This window comes from Nycticebus coucang, chromosome 21, assembly GCF_027406575.1.
Source record: "Nycticebus coucang isolate mNycCou1 chromosome 21, mNycCou1.pri, whole genome shotgun sequence".
Classification (NCBI taxonomy): Eukaryota; Metazoa; Chordata; class Mammalia; order Primates; family Lorisidae; genus Nycticebus; species Nycticebus coucang.
This window is the reverse complement of record NC_069800.1, coordinates 33689817-33710854: the sequence shown is the minus strand read 5'-3', so window position 1 is coordinate 33710854 and position 21038 is coordinate 33689817. Positions and strand designations below refer to the sequence as shown.

The following is a 21038-nucleotide window of genomic DNA, read 5'->3' as shown; positions in this document are numbered from 1 at the left end:
GCAGTTGTTGTTTAGCAAGGCCAGGCCATGCTTGAACCTGCTGGCCCCAGTGTATGTGGCTGGCGCCCTAGCTGCTTGAGCTATGGGGGTGCTGAGCAAGATATTATCGGGGTCCCACCCCAAGAGCAGCATTCACTGAAAGCCGTGGAAACTGGCAATGATCAACTGAAGAAATATGAAGTTAGGAGTAACAGTAAAGAAAGACAAGAGACATAGAGTAGAAATAAAAATGGGAGCTCAGGGGTCCATTGCCCGTCATGGGATTCCGGCAATGGCCCAGAGTGTTTGCTCCACTCTGAAGGGTGGCCTTCAATAATCTGAAATCTGAACCTTGTACTGGGAGACCCTCCTGCTTGAGGTCACACACACTGATTTATAGGGAGGTCTCCGCTAGTTCTCTGTGGAGTAAAACACCACCAGTGTTAATCTCTGAGGGATTGGTGGGAGGGAGGCATTTTCCTCCCATCACCACCACAGAGGATTTTCCTCTGCTATAAGGGATATAAGCTTTTCTGCCCATATTTCAGAGCTCGAGAAACTCCCTTTGTCTCTGACCCAGGCAAATACAAATCTTCACAATGACTCTCTGCTTTGCCTGTTTAATGGGCAGGAAATGCCCTAGAAGATGTATCTTCTCTAGGACATTGTCATAACCCCTTGTATGACCATTATTCTCCTCAGAGTGCTCATAGACCCAGCAGGGTGTTTGTAAGCTGCATCCCCAACAAGGTAGAATTTCAGAAAAGGCAAGGAGCTTGCTAGCAATGGTTAGCTTAAATGTAAATAAGCTGACTATTCTTTGTTCTGGCTCAGCTTACTTTTTAGTTTTCCTCTTTTTCTGGGGGTCCTTTCCTTTATCAAGAATGGGGTCTTCAGTCCCCATTCTTCCAGCAAGAAATAGCTTTTCTTGATTAAAATGAAATTTAGCTTTAAAGTACAACTGCCCCTTGAACAAGAGGGTTGGTGCCCCCTGCAGTGTAGTCAGAAATCTGTATAACTTTTGACTCCCCAAAATGATGACTAGTATACTGATAGCCCACGGGTGATGGGAAGCCTTAGCAATGACATACACAGCTGATGACACATATTTTGCAAGTTACATTTATTATATGCTGTATTCTTCCCACAAAGTGAGCTACAGAAAACAAACTGTTACTAAGAAAATCCATGAGGGTCAGGCATGGTGACTCACACCTATAATCCCAGCACTCTAGGAGGCCGAGGCAGGTGGATAGCTTGAGCTCACAGGTTCAGGAACAGCCTGAGCAAAAAGCAAGACCCACTCTCTAGTAAAAATAGAAAAACTGAGGCAAGAGGATCGCTTGAGCCCAAGAGTTAGAGGTTGCTGTGAGCCATGATGCCACTGCACCCTACTGAGGGCAACAGCTCAACGGAGTGGAGTGCCAGCCCCATATGCCGGAGGTGGCGGGTTCAAACCCAGCCCTGGCCAAAAACTGAAAAAAAAAAAAAAAAGTATATATATATACATATATATGGAAGAAAAGGGGAAAAAATATATTTACTGTTCATTAAGTGGAAGTGGGTTGTCACGTAGGGCTTCATCTATGTCTTCACACTGAACCGGCTGAAGAGGAAGAGGAGAGGTTGGTCTTGCAGTATCAGGTGGCAGAGACAGATGAAAATCCTCATAGAAGTGGACCCACACAGTTCAAACCCATGTCCTTGGGTCAACTGTACCTACTTTATGCCCCAGGCTCTAAAATACTCTCAGGTCTATGAGCCCCAGGGTCAAATACTTCTGGTCCAAAAGACCACTTTCATTTGTCATAATCTTCTGGCTCATTCTGTATGTGTTTCCTATCTTCCTGGACTGGTGGGAGGCACCAGCACCTGATGCTTTTGGTCATCCTTATGGAAGTTTTCTTCTGCAACTAATTTGCAGGAAAGTAATCACAAGAGGTGTCAGTGGTTAAAATCCCAATATTAATATTTCAGCCAATGTCTGTGTCATAAATGAAGAATAAGTCTCATTCCAGTACAGCCGCAGAAACCATATGAAATTGAAAGATTTATTGTACTCACCAGCCCCAGACAGGGACACATGATAGGCCATGCAGGGGCTGCTTTGGAGGAACTCAACAGACGGGGAGAGGGGACCTCACTGGCATGTTTGGATGTCACCAGGTCACACAGGACGGCAAGAAAGGAACCAGACTTATCACACTGGTGCACCTGGTCACCTGGGCTGAGTACTCAGCCTATTCATGAGATGCTGAAGCTTCAAGAAAATTTAACAGCTTTTTAAAGTTTATAATACAATGTCAATATCCTGCAGTGAATGGAGGATCAACTTTGTCTTAAAGATTTCAGGGAAACACCATCATCCATAAAACTACTAAAATGGAATCACATATATTCAAATTCTCAAAAGAACTCATTTATAAATGGACCTCAAAGTTGATCTTTTACATAAAAATTTCTAGAGCTACTTTTACTCTACCTTTTTGCCACTTTCCTAATTTTTTAAAAAGAAACTTTTCGTTATTCACCAATCATAATTTCTCAAAAATAGCCCACTGAAAAGACTTAAATCATTCAAAGCGTGGGTAGGATCAGAGTGAAGAGTGAAAAGCAGTGGTTCTCCAGGGAGGTGAGGGGAGATTCTTTAAAGCACACAGTGAGGAGAAGCCTCCTTCAAAACCAAGGCCTATGGGGAAAGGCCCTGCCTCTCACCCATCAAGCCTGTGGCTGATTCCCACAGCTGCTGCCTCTGGCTCCTGCATTTCCAATGCTTTGGGCCAGCTGGGGCAGGGAGTTAGGCCTCAGAGGCCTGTCACTCTCTCAAGCTAGTAACCCTGAGGCACTGGCTTCTCCACAGAGTCCTCAGACCCAGCACTGGGCCCTGTCCTCATCGTGTGCTTACGACTTCTGTGATAGGTGCCCACTGGATTTGTGCAGGGCACTAGATTCAGGGGACTCTTCTGCCTCCAAGAGGCACTTGGAGAGAGCATTAGCAAACCTAAAAAAACCTCAGACTGAAATGCTACCCCACCGCAGCCAGCCCCACCGCAGCTCACTGTCCCAGATATGCCCCCTTGCACTATTTTGGTGGTAAGCTTCAGCCAGGGCCCGAAGGTTGTTTACAGATGATGCCCCCCAAATAGAACCATGGTCCCCTGGAACCTAGAAAACAGGCCACCTCCTCTGGAGCCCCCAGACTGGAAGCCACCAGGGTTCTTGCAACTGAGAACTCTTTCTTCTCTAACTGCCCCGGCAAATCTGTCCCTTTCCTCCCTCCTTCTCTTTAAAAGAAAAGTCATCATAAACTTTTATGATGGGAAAAGCTATCAGTTTTCAGCAAACCCATTCCTTAGCTCCCTTTCGTAGCTCGTTTTCTTCAGAAAGCCTTACAAAACCCCATTTTCAATGCTTTTCTTGCTGATTATACCATCTATGTCAGTTTACTGGGGCTTCCGTAACCAAGTACCACAGACTGGGTGGCTTAAACAATAGAAATTTCTTTCTTTCTTTTTTTAATTTATTTATTTTTATTGTTAAGTCATAGCTGTGTACATTAGTGCAATCAAGGGGTACAATGTGCGGGTTTCATATACAATCTGATCTAAGATGCACCGTAGATGAGGCCCCACCCATTACCCTCCCTCCATCAATTCCTCCCCCTGTCCCTTCCCCTTCCTTGGCCCTTTCCCCATAGTCTTGTGCTATAGTTGGGTTATAGCCTTCATGTGAAAGCTATAATTTAGCTTCATAGTAGAGCTGAGTACATTGGATACTTTTTCTTCCATTCCTGAGATACTTTGCTAAGAAGAATATGTTCCAGCTCAATCCATGTAAACATGAAAGAGGTAAAGTCTCCATCTTTCTTTAAGGCTGCATAATATTCCATTTATTTCTGAACACTTCTGGAAGCTGGAAGTGCCATATCAAGGTTTTGGCAGGTGTGGTTTCTTTGGAGGCCTCTCTCCTGGGCGTGCAGATGGCACCTTCTCACTGCCTCCTCAAGGACTGTGTTGACTGCCCTAATCTTCTTGTAAGGATCCCAGTCATGTTGGATTAGGGTCCACCTAGTGATTTCATTTTACCTTATTCTATTAAAGACCCTGTCTCCAAATATAGTCACATTCTAAGGTATGGAGGTGGGGGGCGGGTGGAATTAGAACATCTGAATTTTGTGGGTATACAATTCAGCCCATACAACCATCTTTCTAAAAATGTCACAGTTGTGTGTTCATGTCACTTTCTACATGGCTCAAAGGCATTCCTAGGACTGTGAGGACCTTGTGGGAATCCTCCACCCACACACTACCCAGGATTCTCACAATGAAAATACCATCATCTGGGTCACTCTGAGCCCTTGCACAGACTGGGTCACTGCCTGCCACTCATGTTAGCATGGCCAGCGTTGCCTACCACAGAGTGCTCATTGCAGAGCAAACAGAAGTGCTTACAGTCTCGACACAGCTCCTAAAACTCAATCACCACACCCACAAAGGGAAGAGTTTCATGATCAACCCCATTATGTTGCATGTGCTTTGTACCCAGGAAGATCCAGAACTCTGAGCCAGATAAAGTTCCTCCCACACACACATACACTGCAAACACACCTGCCTTAGAGTGAGGCTGATTAGGAGTTAATTAACAGAAAGTATGAGTGTTGTCTGTAATTCAGTGGGTGCTACAGTAGGTTGGCAAGGTCCCCTTCCTTCATGCTGCCAAATTCCAAATGCTGAGTGTGCCCACCACCCTCCTTATGGCAGCTACCCATCACGGAATGTGTCCACTCAGGTTCCTCAGGCCGAGGCTCACCTTCCCAGGGCCCCAACTCCCATGTGCAGGGACAACCCTTCAGACAGGATCTCTCCAGGTGGGGAATTTGCAGCCTCAAGGCCACGTGTGGCCCTCAAGATCCCGAAGTGCACCCCTCAACCTAATCCCTTTATTAAGGGGGGTTTGGGCCAGGTGCAGGGGTTCATGCCTGTAATCTTAGTACTCTGGGAGGCCAAGAGGGTGGATTGCTTGAGCTCAGAAGTTTGAGACAAGCCTGAGCAAGAATGAGACCCCATCTGTACTAAAGATAGAAAAAGAAAAACAAGCTGGTGTGGTGGCAGGTGCCTGTAGTCCTAGCGACTGTAGAGACTGAGGCAAGAGGATTGCTCAAACCCAGGAGTCTGAGGTTACCATGAGCTATGATGCCACAACACTCTACCCAGGGTGACAGAGTGAAATTCTGTCACACACACATACACACACACACAAAGGATTTGTTATGTAAAATCTGGATTTAGCCCAAAGATTATACTCAAGGATCCAGAGGCCACATGTGACCCCAAGGCTACAGTTTTCCTACCCATGAATGCCATGTTTTCCTTCTCTGGCTGCCCCTGAATCTCCTTTTATCCCAGCCCTCCAAGGAGGCCATTTCTTACCAGACTCCTTTCTCTACTCCACATGGACCAAACAGACTGGCCCAGAAGGAGCGTTTCCAACATTAGCCATTGAGCAGGGCTAATGTTTCATCAAGGAACAGCTCTGGATCTTCTGGATCCAGAAGTTTCATTTATATGAAAGATCCAGAATAGGCAATCTATGGAGACAGGAAGTAGAATAGGCAGCTGCCAGAGGGTGGCGGGAGGAGGAGGAATGGGAAGTTGATGGGTACAGAGTTTCTCTCTGGTGTGATAAGAATGTGCTGGAATTACATAACAGCCATCAGTGAACCATTCTGTGACCATACTAACTATCCCTGAATGTGCACTTTGAAATGGTGAATCTCATACTATGGGAATTATCTCAATGAAGGGTTTTGTTGTTGTTGTTGTTGTTTTAGGCAGAGAATTATCTACCTAAGAATAAAGGTGATGAGTGGGGAGGGGAGTTTTAAGCAGTAGATTGAGATAAAAACATTTCTGGCCACTTGTTTTTCTCACAGGTATTCCAGAAAATAATCTGTACAGAAGCTTATATAGCCTCTGGTCTAGTGTGTTTATAAACATGTGATCCAAAGCCTTTTCTGGCCAGAAAATCAAGGCTAAATCGATGAAAGCTGAAAGACAGAATACAACATTCTTTTTTTTTTTTTTTGTAGAGACAGAGTCTCACTTTATGGCCCTCGGTAGAGTGCCGTGGCCTCACACAGCTCACAGCAACCTCCAACTCCTGGGCTTAAGCGATTCTCTTGCCTCAGCCTCCCGAGTAGCTGGGACTACAGGCGCCCGCCACAACGCCCGGCTATTTTTTTTTTGGTTGCAGTTTGGCCGGGGCCGGGTTTGAACCCGCCACCCTCGGTATATGGGGCTGGCGCCCTATGGACTGAGCCACAGGCGCTGCCCGAATACAACATTCTTGAACATTAAAAAAGCAAGACAAGTGAAAAGGAGCACAGTGGTGTTTAATCACAGAGGGGCTGAGTTTAAATGTGGCCTGCCCCTGCTGGGCTATGGAATACTTTGGAAGGCCTGCTGGTATTAAAAGCTGATAAGATCATGACATGAAAATAAGTCCCCTTGGCCATATGTGGGAGAAATGTGACCTCTTTTCTGTAGTGTTAAATACGAAAACATCCTCAAGGAAAAGCTCTGGATCTTTGATGAATGAAAGGCTCAGGGCCCTGGGAAGGTGACTTTTGTGAAGCGTCTAATGATTTCTTTTCTACTAGGATATAAATTACCTCTTATATAAAAGGTATTTTAGCATCTTTCATCCGCCTGATGGAAACTTTATCTTTTCCCCAAAGATGGTATTTCTCCTGACTTCTTAATCTGCCCACTGTTCCTTCTCCACCTCACAGGAAAGTTATGCCAATGAGAAAGGACCCACCCTTGTCATATGCTGAGCTGTCTTGGCAAGGCTGGGCAGTGTGAATGCCGGGCCTTGTGAAAGGGAGGCCCACGTTTGAGCCCCACCTTCCCTACTGACCCAGTTGTAGCCCTGAGCCCCGCCTTACTCACTGTGACCTGCTTGCCTTGTCTGTGGCCTTGCTGGGTCCTGTGCCAACCAGATGTCCCTTCTGAGTCTCGTGTGTGATGTTTTTCCCTTCACTTCATGGGCTGGCCCGTGTTTGTGCCTGGTCCTCTTTCCCTATGCATCATCTCGCACCTGCGAGGCATTTTGACTTGGCGTCAGGAGAGCAGAGATGATGGAAGAGAGGCGTCAGCTCATGCCCCATTGGAAAACCAGAAATGTTTCCATGTAGCAGCTAAAGAGAAGGGGAAGGAGGATGGAGTCAACCCTTTAAACCAAGGACATCTGAGGTGGAGATGGGTGTGGCTATGACGGTATGTCTGTGCTGCAAGGATCATTGCCCAGCAGCGTGACCACTATCCAAGGCAGGAGAGGAGGATGCATTGTCAGTCCCTCCTCCCGAACACAAACCTGAACTTGATGGAAAAACTCACAGGGCAGAGACCACTGTGAAAGAAATCCATGAGAGCACCACCTCTCATGTCAGCTGCCCTCCACCTCTCCCCTGCTCCCCACACTCCTCTCTGCAGCAAGCCAGTTCTCCACAGTCTTCACCTGTGTGAAGACACTGCTCCCCCCAGACCATCTTCACTGCTCTCCCAAAAACTAGTCTCATCAATCACACCTGTCAAGAAGTCTTGAGGTCTCCTGCAGGCACCCTCAGGAGCTCATATTCCTGTTCTCATGCTGTCCCTTCCCCCTAGAGGGTTTTCCCCATTCCTAATCTCCAACTGGCAAACTCCTATGCATTCATCAAGGCCAAACTGCAATGTCTATCCCTGCCAGGGAACCATTTCATTCACCAAATCACTGAAGCCTGTGAATCCTGCTCAATCTAAATGTTTTTAAATGCATGAAATAAAATGCATGGGCTATAGTCATGAAAATATTTTAATGTTCATTATTTTAAATGTCTAAAATCTCACTAAGATTCACTTCTGAGTCTAATGACAACTATAATCTCACAATGATAAATGTAAAGGATATTTTGAGATTTTCCACACCTGGAATGGGATTGGCCAGCGCGTCCTGGCTTGCCCCATGCTTTCCCACAGTAGCACGGAAAATCCTATGTCCAGGAAACTACCTCAATCGCTGGCAAAACAGGACGGTTGGTCACCTTGCCTATAGTGTGGCATGAAGATATCTGTGATTGTAGTGGTTTTATAGCCAAAAGTAGTGTTTTATAGCCAAAAGTAGGGCTAATGCTACTGTGGTTTGCTGCCTGCGATCTTCAAGAAGGAAAAGCTCTATTTCAAGAAGAAGCTAGTAAAAATAAAGATGTGATTGTTTTTGCCCATCCTAGTTCATGTATTTTCCAAATTCTATCTATGGACAACCCCATTCCAGCTTGAGAATCCCTGCAACTAGTGAGACAAAGTTAAGCCTACTTTCCTCTAAACTTTATTAAAAAAAAAAAAAAAAAGTAAATTTATTTCAGGTTAATGTGAGGGCACAACCAGGTCAAAATACTTGATACTCTCCATAACTGAATTTTGTTAGGGAGAGTCCCTCTTGTGATTATGTCTAACACACCAAAAGGTGTGCCAAACCCCGTACCCATTAAGTGAGAGCACACCAATCTCCCCAACTTGTTATCCCTCCTCCCAACTTGAATTAAAATGAGTTTTTTCTCCTGTGTGGGCATGCATCAGATAATCTACTGGCTTCATATTAGTATTGAGTACTTTGGATAATTGCTTTTCCATTCTTGTGATGCTTTACTAAGAAGAATGTGTTTCAAAACACATTCCTTTTGTATTACAAAAGATGTGAAGTCACCATCTTTTTATGGCTGAATAGTATTCTATGGTGTGTGTATATCACAATTTGTTAATCCATTCCTGAGTTGACTTCCTACAGTCTTGGCAATTGTAAACTGAGCTGCAATAAACTTTTCTCTTGGCTCTACAATAATTTGCCAAACTGTCGTCATTGTTGAACTAACATAACACAACTTCTCCACTGAGCACCTTTCTTACAGTGTTGTGGAGGAATTCAAAGAAATCACCTCTATAGGAGAGTCTTCATGTAAGGTGGTGCAACAAAAACCCCTGACATGGTTGAATGTGAATCACTTGAATACTTTTGGAAAATTGGTTGGCAGTTTCTATGAAAGCTAAACAGACACCTGTCCTACCACTCAGCCTTTCCACTCCCTGAGTATTTGCTCAATGGTAATGGAAGCTCACGTTCATCACGGGACATGCACAGGAATTTTCACAGAAACTGTATTCACAATAGCCCCAAAGAGGGACCAACCCAAATATCCATCCAGAGGTGAATAGGTAAGTAAACTATGGTCTACTTATCCGGCCATCCACCATACAAGAATAAAAATTCAAAATAACATCTCCAGGCAACAATATGGATGAATCTCACAAATGTAATGTTGAACCAAAGAAGCCAGCCACAAACACACACATAGTGCACGATTTCATTTGTATAAAAGATAGGTGAAACCAACCCAGGCGCTAAGAATTAAGATGGTGGCTACCACCAAGGGGATGGGCAGGAGGGTTGGGAATATTCTGCTGGTTTCCTAAGAGTGGTAAGTTTGTAAAAATTCACTGCACTTTGTGCTTACGGCATATGTACTTTTCTTTTTTGTTATTCTTCAATAAAACCATCTAAAATGTTGGGTCCTCGTTTCCATCTCTTGCCAGATCTAGTCACTGCAGTCACCACTACCAAAATGTGACCTTTTCCTGGACTTTTGACTCCAGTTGGCTCTGCAGCTTGACCCTCCTCTCCCCCAAAATGTGTCCTATCTGGATACGCTTTGATCTTTCTCCTGGCCCAGGGCTCCCCAGGACTTGGCCCCCAGCACAAACTTCTTCAGCCTATGCCAGGTGCCTTTCCAACCATCAAAGCATCATTAGTATTGCTGGCAGGGGGCCAATAATTAACGTGAACACACACCTGTGTATTCAAAGAAGCTTTTAAAGGGGTAGGGCGCCAGTCCCATATGCCGGAGGTGGCGGGTTCAGGCCCAGCCCCCGCCAAAAACCAAATAAATAAATAAATAAATAAATAAACTTAAAAAAAAAAAGAAAAACAAACTTGGCTTCTACAATTTATACTATTTCAGAGGAAAGATTTTTGTATTGAATTCTGCTCAATTTCAACCACAGTCATTGTAACAACGGTGGGTGCACTGGGCATGACACCCCTTACACAGATGTGAACATTGCTTCTCAGATGAGCTTACATCTCCTCCAAAGATGCCCAATAAATACACCACGTATTGAGTGAGGTGAAGGGTGCCTTTTGTGAGCAAGCAGAGGCCAAAATCCTTCTATAACTTACAGTGATAACCAAAGTCACACAAGGCAGACAGCACCAAGCTGGGGATTAGAACCCAGGTCTCTGGCCCCTATCCCCTCTCTTTGCAGCATCCTGAGGCCTTGAGAATGGAAGCCACCCTAGGTAACCAACATGTCACTGCTCTGACACAAAAGCTGGCCACCTCAGCTGTTGCAGGTAACATCATCCTAGGAGAGGCCTTTTTCCCTTTGGACATCTTGCATATTTAGGGAGAAATCAAATTTTCAGGTTAACTATGCTTTTAAAAGCATCAAACAGAGAAAGAAGAGTGGTGAGTAGGCAGAATGAGAAACTTTAAAACCTGATAAAGGTGGGGGTTTCTGCCCTTTTCTGGGCCACTCTTTTCTAGACAGCTCCATGTTGGGGAGCCTGACACAGCCACACACAAACCCTTTCCCCTCCTCCTCTCTCTTCTAAGACAAAGACACAAAGGATCTGGCCAGCCCACCCCCTGAGAGGTTCTCTAAAAGATCCTAACTTTCTAGGCAAGCTGTGGAATTTGCCCACCCCCTACAGCCCCATATAAAAGGGGTCTCTAATTGCCCTAATGGGTGCAGACACAGTCTTTGCACTGCCCAGGAGGGTTGCTGCCCCTTTTTAATAAAGCTGACCTAAACCTCTCTGGTCCTGCTGTGGCCTGTCTCTGGGCCACTGTTTACCCCTTTCAGAGAGAGGGAGAGAGAGAAAGAGGAGAGAAGAAAGCAGACTCTGTGACTCTGCTATCTTCCCACTCACAAACATCCTGCTCCTCACAAACTGGGTGATGCCTGCACGAGCAGAGGAACTGCCCTTCCAAAAAGACCACTGTCCCTCCTCATCTCCATCTTCTTACTCCTCCCTGCAATCCCACACAACCCTCCCCACTCCTTGCCCTCAGATAACCCCCCCTTAGCTGCTCAGGGAGAGGCATAGAAGTGCAGTGGAAATGACCCTCAGGTTAGCACGGTATTGCCTCTCCAAACTGAAGTCACTCTGTGGACTCACATTTCACGTCTAAACAACTGCACGCCACAGAAATTCTAACTACCACCATGGCAAGTCTTTACCATGCTGCCCGGATTTTGGTTTTAACTGTGAAATTGTCACATTTATCTCTGTTAAATTTTCTCTTGCTACTTTTGTATTTTCCAACCTGCTGTATTGAGCCTGCCCCGTGGCACAGGTCACTGATAAAGAAGTGGCAGAGGGGCCCTAGAGGCACCTGGCTTCTAGGCACTGCGCTAGGTGCAGGGCAAGCACAGGTGTGTGAGACGCAGTTCTTCCGCTTCTGTGCGCTCAGCAGAACTTGGGAGCAGGAAACCAGGAGGGTGCCGGAAGGAGCTGTGTGCTGAGCACTACGGAAAGTACATGGGAGATCCTGACGGCTTGGGAGGAAGATGGGCAAACCATGGAGGAGGACGACATTGAAGATCGGTAGCCATAATCAAAATTCTAAGAATATGAAAGATGAATGTAGGCATATGCTATGACCTAGCAAGTCTATTCCTAAGAGTATATATCCAACAGAAATATGGCCACCAAAATGAATGCACAAGAATGATCATGGCAATACTATTCTTAAGAGTCCAAACTGGAAACCACCCAAATGTCCACCTACAGGGGAATGGAGTATAGAATAGTCTCTCAATGCAGTGAACAATCTGCAACACACACAATGTTGGTGAATTTCACAGATGTAATTTGAGCAAAAGACAGAAAAGACTATTCTACCAGTATGAAGTGCAGAAACAGGCAAAATTCATCTATGATGCCTGAGTCAGGACAGTGGTCAGTATGAGGGGGATGGTGACCTGAAGGGGCCAAAAAGGAGGCTTTGAGGGTGCCGCAATGCTCAGTGTCTTAATCTGAGCGTAGGTTACATGGGCAAATTCAGCTGATCATAATACATGATGCTGTGTGCTTAGTATATGTGAGCTTTCTAAGTGAATGTTAGGTTTCAATAAAAACAAAATTGAGGCCACGCACAGTGGCTCGCACATGTAATCCTAGCACTCTGGGGGTCTGAGGCAGGAGGATCACTTGAGCTCAGAAGTTCGAGACCAGCCTGAGCAAGAGGGAGACCCTATCTCTGCTAAAAACAGAAAAAAATAGCCAGGTGTTGTGCTGGGCACCTGTAGTCCTAGCTACTCAGGGATTGAGGCAAGAGGATCACCTGAGCCTAAGAGTTTGAGGTTGCTGTGAGTTATCACGATGCCATGGCACTCTATCCAGGGTGACAGAGTGAGACTCTGGTTCAAACATTTATTACAGATCAAAACAAAATTGAGTATGTCTGTTGTCTTAGTCTGCTTGGGCTGCTATAACAACCAAGGACTGAGTGGCTTATAAACACCTCACATTTACTTCTCACGGTTCTGGAGGCTGGCAAGATTAAGGCACCAGTGGATTTGGTATCTGGTGGAGACCTGCTTTCAGGTTCACAGATGACCCTCTTTCTCTGTGACCTCACATGGCAAAAGAGACAATGGAGTTCTCTCAGGCTTCTTTTATAAAGGCACTAATCCCATTTATGGGAGCTCTGCCCTTAGGACCTAAACACCTTCCAAAGGCCCACCTCTAATACCATTACCTCAGGAGATAGGATTTGACCAAATGAATTGTTAAGGGACACAAATATTCAAGCCATAGCATCTGTTTAGATACCTACACCACTATTTAATAAGTATTATTTTCAAAATCAGATTTCAATTTTTTCTCTTCCATTAGGCCATGAGCTCCTTCAGCAATGGGACCTGGCTTAATCTGTCTTGCGCATTCCCTTCTTTGGCTCAAATATGGTAAGAAATCTTCCTACACAGTAACCTCTCTGGGTATAGTTCATTTGGCATAGCAGGTTGTGTCCTAAAGATCACTGTACAGGCCAGTCCCCAAGCTACAACATCTGACTATGCACATCTTGCACATATGAACAGAGGCTATTACAGTAAGTCCCTGAGTTGCAATCATTCTACTGATGCAACTCACACTTATAAACAAAGTCTATCATAGGTAATAAGAAAATGTACCTGTTCTAACTTACATACAAATTCAGCTTAAGAATAAACCTACAGAACCTATCTCGTTTGTAACCCAGAGACTTACTGTACTTATTTCTGAATCCGCCTGAACTGGTCCAAGATCTAATCAAAACTAGACATTGATAAAATAATGACCTGTGCATGCATTCTAGAATTCTGCCTTTCCCTATTGCTTTTTTAGAAATCTGTATAATTTTCTATTGTTCATACATTGTACCGGGGAAGCCAGGTGCAAAGCAGGATTGGGGCAGTCCTGTATTCTCTGCATCTGAGTAACAGATTTCTGGCCTCCTTGCAGTTTTCAGAACCCTCCCTTCCCCAGCACACTCACAGTCTTCCATAAGCCTCTGTTCCTTTGAGAACAGCCTTTTGTTCACTGACAAGAGGAATCTGCAGCCTCATCAGCTCTAAACCAACCTCCCACCACCCTCTGGGCAAAACCCTACCCAGAAAGGGAATAGGAAGAAGAGGAATGAGGGGGCTGGAGATGACTGTGTCTGGTGGGAACAGGCCAGAGAGACAGTACACAGAGTCCAGAATGGGGCAATGGGCCCCGCCGGGCTGGGTGACCTTGGGCCTATCTGGGCCTGTGACCTCAGTGCAAAGGAACTAGACTACAGGATGCTGAATCTTTTCCAGCTCTGAGCATCTAAATGTTGAATAAACTTCTTCTGACACTTGTATGTGGGTAAGGAAGTATTAGGAGATTTTATTTCTTTTCTTGTAAGACAAAGTCTCACTTTATTGCCCTCAGTAGAATGCCATGGCATCATAGCTCACAGAAACCTCAAACTCTTGGGCTCAAGCGATTCTCTTGCCTCAGCCTCCCAAGTAGCTGGGACTACAGGCACCTGCCACAATGCCTGGCTATTTTTCTTCTTAGAGACAGGTCTCGCTCTGGCTCAGGTTGGTCTTGAACCTGTGAGCTCAGGCAATCCACCAGCCTCTGCCTCCCAGAGGAGATTTTTTTTTCTTCTTCTCTTATGCACTTTGCATATAGTAGACTACGAAGCTAAGATTACATTACTAATATGTTTGTGTTGTGTGTGTGCTCACAAGCACAAAAAAATCCGTTGTTCTAAAAGGGAAATTTAAAAGGTCTTTGTTTAAAGGGAGGATGAAATCAGTTTTTAAAAATAAAGTCAAAGGCAAAAGAAAGGCCCATCTGGAAGCCCCAAATCCATCTAGACAAGAGCTTAGCAGCTCTGTACAGGACGGTGTGAGCTGCAGGGTTCCCATCTCAGGACCACAAGTCCTTGTTAGCTCTCTGGCGCCATCTTCCGGTCAGTTCAGAAGCATTCGTTTAATTTGGTTTGCAAATGAGCTCCGAAGCGATTCCGTGGTGAACTCTGATGCGATCACATTCAGGGTAAAGATCGCATTGTACTTAAAAGGCAAATCTTGCCCCATCCTCACCTCCAGAATTAACTTTTGATTTTGTCTTGCCATAATGATTGTAACGGGGACACCTGAACAGTCCTTCTGCATTAGATCCAGAATGGTATGCCAATAATCGTGAGCCTCATGCCGTGTAAAGCCCAGGAATGGTTCTGCACTCCTCCCCACCGCACCTGGACCCCATGTAGAGGACAAGGCACTCAGAGGAACCCACCTTCAGCTCCCACCATCTGTAAACCCGGTTGGTAACATCTTCATTTTTCTCTGTTCCCTGAGTTTGCACAGATCTGGAACTCATTGGGCTTTGGATTAATTAAGTCCTTCAGGCACTACCACGTGTTCCCAAGCAGCCCAAAGTTCTGGGAAGTCCTCTCACGTACCTTTCCACCCACCTGCTTCATCACTGCCCAATGGAAGCGGACCCCTCCCTCCCTGTGGGTCCCGCCTTGGGAACAGTGGTCCGGGCCAACTCTCACCCTCTTTCCAAGCTGACCCCTCCCAGAGGCTGCCCTCCAGACCCCCTTTGCTGTCTGAGGCTGCTCTTTACATGCAGGACAGTTTGAATATCCAGCAACACTTGTTGGCACCCCCTCTGGTGTAGATATTGATGGGAACACGTTTTCCTTCTGACACTTTTTATTCTAAAAGTCACCTTATTTCAAGTCTAAAAGTCTTTCTAAACTTTATCAAGGTCTTCACTTGGTTGTTAGTAAAATTTACATATTAGTAAATAGTGATGAGAAGGTCCACCCTTCTCAGGATGAAGGAGTGACCAGGAACCCCTGATTGGCCCTGCCATATTTGGTGTGTGCAGGAATGCCACCCCCCCACCCCCGCAGCTCCTATATAGCTGGGCAGACCCGGCTGCTGAGAGGGTGTGCTGGAGGACCAAGCAGCGCCAGGCTTCGAGGCCACTCCCAGAGAGAGCCCAAGGTATGTGGGGAGGCATTTCTGCCGTCAGAGTTGCTGGTTTCTAATCAAGTCCCTGCCCCAGACGGAAAATCATGCAATGATTTCTTCACTCCCACATTCTGGGATGGGTCCCAGGTCGGGGAAGATTTGTGATAATGTTCAGTCATCCTTGGTCTTGCATGTGTCTATGTTGGTGCTGCAATAAAATGCTACTTTAGGGGTGGCTGGTTGGGATTTTGTTTTGCTTTTAAACCCTTGCCTGTGAAAATGAATTCCTTTCTCTTAAAGGCTGTGCTTCTTATTTTTAATTTGACCCACCTGTAATGATGTATTATGTTATTATTCTCATTTAAGATTAACTTAAATAACCCGAGAGGTATGAGTTAATGATATAGGACGTGGCCCCTTATTTAGGAGACTAATGAATGTTTGCTTCGTGCTTGGATCTCTTTGGAGAAAACCAATGAGGGGTGAGATGCTGGTGACCTGGGTGCTTGTCCCACCCTGGGACAGAGCCACAGCAATACCCACAAGCAAGGAAAAGTCAGTGAGGCCTCTTTGCAGGCTTCCAGATGTGACTGCATGTTCGCTTGAGCTGTATTTTGCCGTCATTGCTTTAAACGTAGAAGTCAGTGTTGCATCAGAGTTGATGATTTTAACAGAGGAACATTAATCCCTTTTAGGGATGTGACAGGATGGTGGTGGAGGACACGTTAGGGACTAAATACTCTAACTCCCACCTCTTCCATCTCCTGCACTCCATACGCTCACAGTAAATGTTCACCCAGCTGGATACCCAGCTCTGCTGTCTGAGTTCCTTGGTAGCCCTGATGCACACAGACAAAGGCCCAGGTGCCGGAACACCCTCCCTGACTGTTGGCCTTGGGATTTCCCCAACAGCTATTGTAGTTTCAGGAGCCCTCCTGCCCTCCCTTTCACCTCATTGTGTGTAAAATTCCTTGAGTGCCCTGCTCTTTGCTCTTTGCTCAGCTTAGGGGCCATCCCTCTAGTGAGTCAAAAGCATGAAATAAGAACACCATCCTGAAACCCAGAGGGACAGTGGGGCACGAGTGGTGGACACAAGGAACACAGCGTCAGTCAGAGCTGAATTCAAATCCATCAGCTCTGGCTGTGCAGCCTTGGGCAAATTACTTAACTTCTCTGAATCCTAGACAACATTTATAAAATGGGGATAATGATGTGCCTACCCCTTGTGAGAATTAGAGAATGTCAGAAATGGGCTTTTTTTTAATAGAGTCTTTGTTGCCCTAGGCTAGAGTGCTATGGTGTCATAGCTCACAGCAACCTCAGACCCCTAGGCTCAAGTGATCCTTTTGCTTCAGCCTCCCAAGTAGCTAGGCCTACAGGTATCCACCACAATGCCTGGCTAGTTGTTCTATTTTTAGTAGAGACAGGATCTCACTCTTGCTCAGACCGGTCTCAAACTCCTGAGATCAAGCAACACCTGCCTCGGCCACCCAGAGTGCTAGGGTCACGGGCCACCGTGCCTGGCCCAGAGATGGGCTTAACACAGCGTAGCAAGTGTACAATAGGAAGCTAGTAGGCACACTGTCCCCCAAGGATGGGGGGAGAGATGGGAAAAGATGCCTGCAGCACATCTGGACCCCTTGCACAGGGGTCACTACATTTCTGTGTTTCTCTCTCCTCCCCACCCTCCTCTGCTCTCTCTCATTCCTGTCAAGTCCTTTAGAATCAGCAGCCAGTGTAGCAGAATGTGCCCACGACAGTGCCAGTTTAGCGTGACACAGAATAAAAAAGGAAGACGGAAAATACAGTCTGGGCCCGAGCATTGGATTCCTACTCTTCCACTGTTATTTCCCTCCCAGGGTCCTCTTTGTTTGAAAAGGGAGCACCAAAGAAAACTTGTGTGCATTAAGTCATTACTCGTGTATTTTCCCAGGCATAGTCAAAGGCTTTATAATTGCCAGTTGCAACTTCTTATCTGTCTGGGAACACCAGGATCAGGGCCCTGGCTGAAAGTAATCCCAGGCCTCAGCAGGGGGGAAAAAAAGAAAGGAAGGAAGGAAGAAAACAACTTTGGTGTTTGAGTTAACCCTGCACAGCCCAAGCGTGGGAAAACACTTGTGCTTTTGAGAAAATATAAATAGCACAAGGGTGCAATTCCTTGGATTATAATCTCCTGGGGGGAGGGCTGCTGCAGGAGAGCCGGGGAAGCCCAGAGGCGAAGCTAACCCCTGGCCACTTCTCCCGCAGATTCTGACGCAATGAGGAAGCACCTGGGCGGATGGTGGCTGGTCATTTTTTGCATGCTGCTCTTCAGCCACCTCGCCATGGTCAAGGCACGGGGCATAAAGCACAGGTTCAAGTGGAACCGAAAGGCCTTGCCGAGCACCTCGCAGATCACCGAGGCCCACATCGCCGCCCCCGAGAACCGCCCAGGAGCCTTCATCAAGCAAGGCCGGAAGCTGGATATCGACTTCGGGGCCGAGGGCAACAGGTACTATGAGGCCAACTACTGGCAGTTCCCTGATGGGATCCAGTACGACGGCTGCTCCGACGCCAACGTCACCAAGGAGATGTTTATCGCCAGCTGCATCAATGCCACCCAGGCGGCCAACCAGGCGGAGTTTTCCCGGGACAAACAGGACAAGCTTCACCAGCGGATCCTCTGGCGGCTGATCCGGGAGCTCTGCTCCATCAAGCACTGCGATTTCTGGTTGGAACGCGGCGCAGGACTGCGGGCCACCGTGGACCAGCCCCTGATGCTCTGCACGCTGCTGCTGCTTTGGCTGCTGGTGAAATAAGCTCGCGGGGCAGCTGCAGCCGCAGAGCCGAGTGGGCCGGCGAGCCCTGGAGAGAGCTGCCTAGCTCATCCCCCTCCAGCCCCGAACCACACGTGTGCTGAAGGTACCAGGGACGTGATTCGTGCCCCGATATTCACCCCGTGTTTGTTTGTACTTGATAAATGTGAACGTGTTTGTCAACCCCCCTGCAGGCTCTACCAGCTTCTCCATCCCCGTATTCTCCGCTCCTAGTCGAGTGCCTGGCACACCGTAGTAGAATGAATGTTAGCTGCATCAGTAACAGAGCGCATCAAGGACTGTGCCAAGCACTTCATGACACTTCCTAACAACTTAGAGGTAGGTGTTCGTCCTCTTTTACAGATGAGAAAACAGGCTCAGAGAGGCACACTTGCTCACCCAGAGTCACAAAGCTTGAAAGTGGTAGAGCTGGGATTCAAGCCTCTCTTGTCTAACCCCACGTTTTCTGTTCTGTCCAGTCCCAGAGCTGTGTCATGATCACTTTTTGGCTCTAAAGGACCCAAATCCAGACATATAGCTGATATGACACTGTGGCAGCTCCACTTCTAGAAATAAACGGAAAGACCTGAGCCTATGGCTGTGTACTTTGAAACCTAGTTACAGAGGTTAGTTTAATCCTTCTAATTAAACTAAAATAAAGAAATTAACATAGAAATAAAGCTAGACACAGGCTCAGAAATCACACTGTACAGAACTATTGCCAAGTTGATTCCCAGCGCAGACCCAATGTACACCAGGATGTGTCTGTAGCATGAAGATTTTTTTTTTCCCACAAGAAGGGTAAGTGTTTGCTGTTCCCATTCCTGAAATATTCCATGTATTTAAGAAAAAAAATTTGATGACGTTTTCTTCTAATATTCCCCTCATCCTGTGTGCATATTTTATATACACCCATAAAAGCATATTTAAATACACACTTTTTAGATAGGTGATGTACCCAGGTTCTACCATAATTGAACAGCTCTTTTAACATCACTTTGGCAAGAGGCCATCATTTCTGTAAACCATTGTCACTACAAAAATGAAGGTTAAAAAGAAACTGCGTCTTCAAGGAAATCCAGCAAAGAATTCATTCAGGCCATAAGCAAGAGTTACCACCTTGTTCATTAAAAAACACGTAGAACAAAACATGGATATACTTTAAAATAAAAAAAAATGAGTCTAATGGTCTCAGATGCCCCCACAGTTGCTCTGGGAGTACTCTCAGAAACCCCCACAGGTTCTTGAACCATACTTGGAGAAAAAGAGCTGCTGAATATTATCAATTCTCCTTTAAAGAGAGTTTGTAGGGGGGATTGTGTACTAACGGACAACTTATCAGAAGTATTTCAGAACATGAGTGTTGATAATGGGACCTCTTGTGCTGGGTCCCCAAGGCTATCAGTGTTCTTCTCAAGGTTACATTTAGACCGTGGAGGAAATGCCCTCCCAGCAGCTGGGCTGTGTTTCACACAGGCGAGGGCTCACCTCTTGCTTCCACAGTTAATTAATTCTCTATTAATTCAGAGAGTAGGAAAAAAGAATAGAACATGAGGAGGCTATTTCTTGAATTCTAATTTTTAATTCACAATAATAATAACAACAGTGGCAAGAAAGAAACAAAAAGTACTCAGAGGCTGATGTTGAAATTTCAATTCCTGGCTCTCCTAAGTCTAATTACAAGGGCACACACAGCCGCGTAACCAAAATGACTTCATCTCTGATGTGAAAACAACACTTAGGCCATGATGTAGTTCATTTTCCATAATTGCTATCTTTTCTCATTTTGTTAATAGTCCCAGAAACCAGATTTAAGTGGGGCGTGAAGCGAATTTGTATATAGTGATTCAAATGCAAACTCTGTTTCTGGAGCTTTGCATTGAAACTGTATGTGCCTGAGCATCCTTCTCATGTTTACAAATTGTGATAGAGTAAAGTCTTCATGAGTCTGGTTTTTCACTCCAGCAAAGGGTCATGCGGTGACTACTATGTGCAAAAACTTGTGAGGAGCTTCTGAATCATTCCTGATATAGTCATTTTACAATGTGAATGATTTCCCCAAGGCTTCCAAGTTTGATCTTTACTTTCTTTTTCTTGTTTTTTCTTTTCTTTCTTCTTCTTTTTTTTTTTTTTTCTGACACAGAGTAATACTCTGTTGCCCTGGGTAGAGTTCCCTGGGGTCATACCTCACAGCAACCTCAAATTCCTGGGTGCAAGCGATCCTCCTGCCTCAGCCTCCCAAGTAGCTGGAACTACATACAGCTGTGACAATGCCCAGTTAATTTTTCCCTTTTTAGTGGAGAAATTTGAAGAGGTTCTCAATCTTGTTCAGGGTGGTCTCAAACTCCTGAGCTCAGGGGATCCTTCTCAGCTTCTCAGAGTGCTAGGATTATTGGCATGAGTCACGGCACCTGGCCCCAAATTTTGACTTTTTAAAATATAAGTTTACTGGAAAAGTGACATTAAAATTACAACAGTGGCCAGGTGCTGTAGCTCACAACAATTCCAGCACTTTGAAAGGCTGAGGCGGGAGGATTACTTGAGGCCAGGAGTTTGAGACCAGCCTGGGCAACACAGCAAGATTTGCCTCTACTAGAAAAAAAATTAATAAATTAAAAATTAATTTCTAAGCATGATGGTACATAACTGTAGTCTCAGC

General features: G+C 45.7%; 1 protein-coding gene across 1 annotated transcript; it reads left to right on the top strand.

Annotated features, from left to right (window-relative positions):
* The first annotated feature begins 15578 nt into the window (after nucleotides 1-15578).
* On the top strand, nucleotides 15579-19429 carry PRND (prion like protein doppel). The gene is made up of 2 exons (XM_053574817.1): nucleotides 15579-15617; nucleotides 17832-19429. The coding sequence occupies exon 2, from the start codon at nucleotides 17843-17845 to the stop codon at nucleotides 18380-18382; it is 540 nt and encodes a 179-aa protein (XP_053430792.1). The 5' UTR covers nucleotides 15579-15617; nucleotides 17832-17842; the 3' UTR covers nucleotides 18383-19429.
* Nucleotides 19430-21038: the final 1609 nt, after the last annotated feature.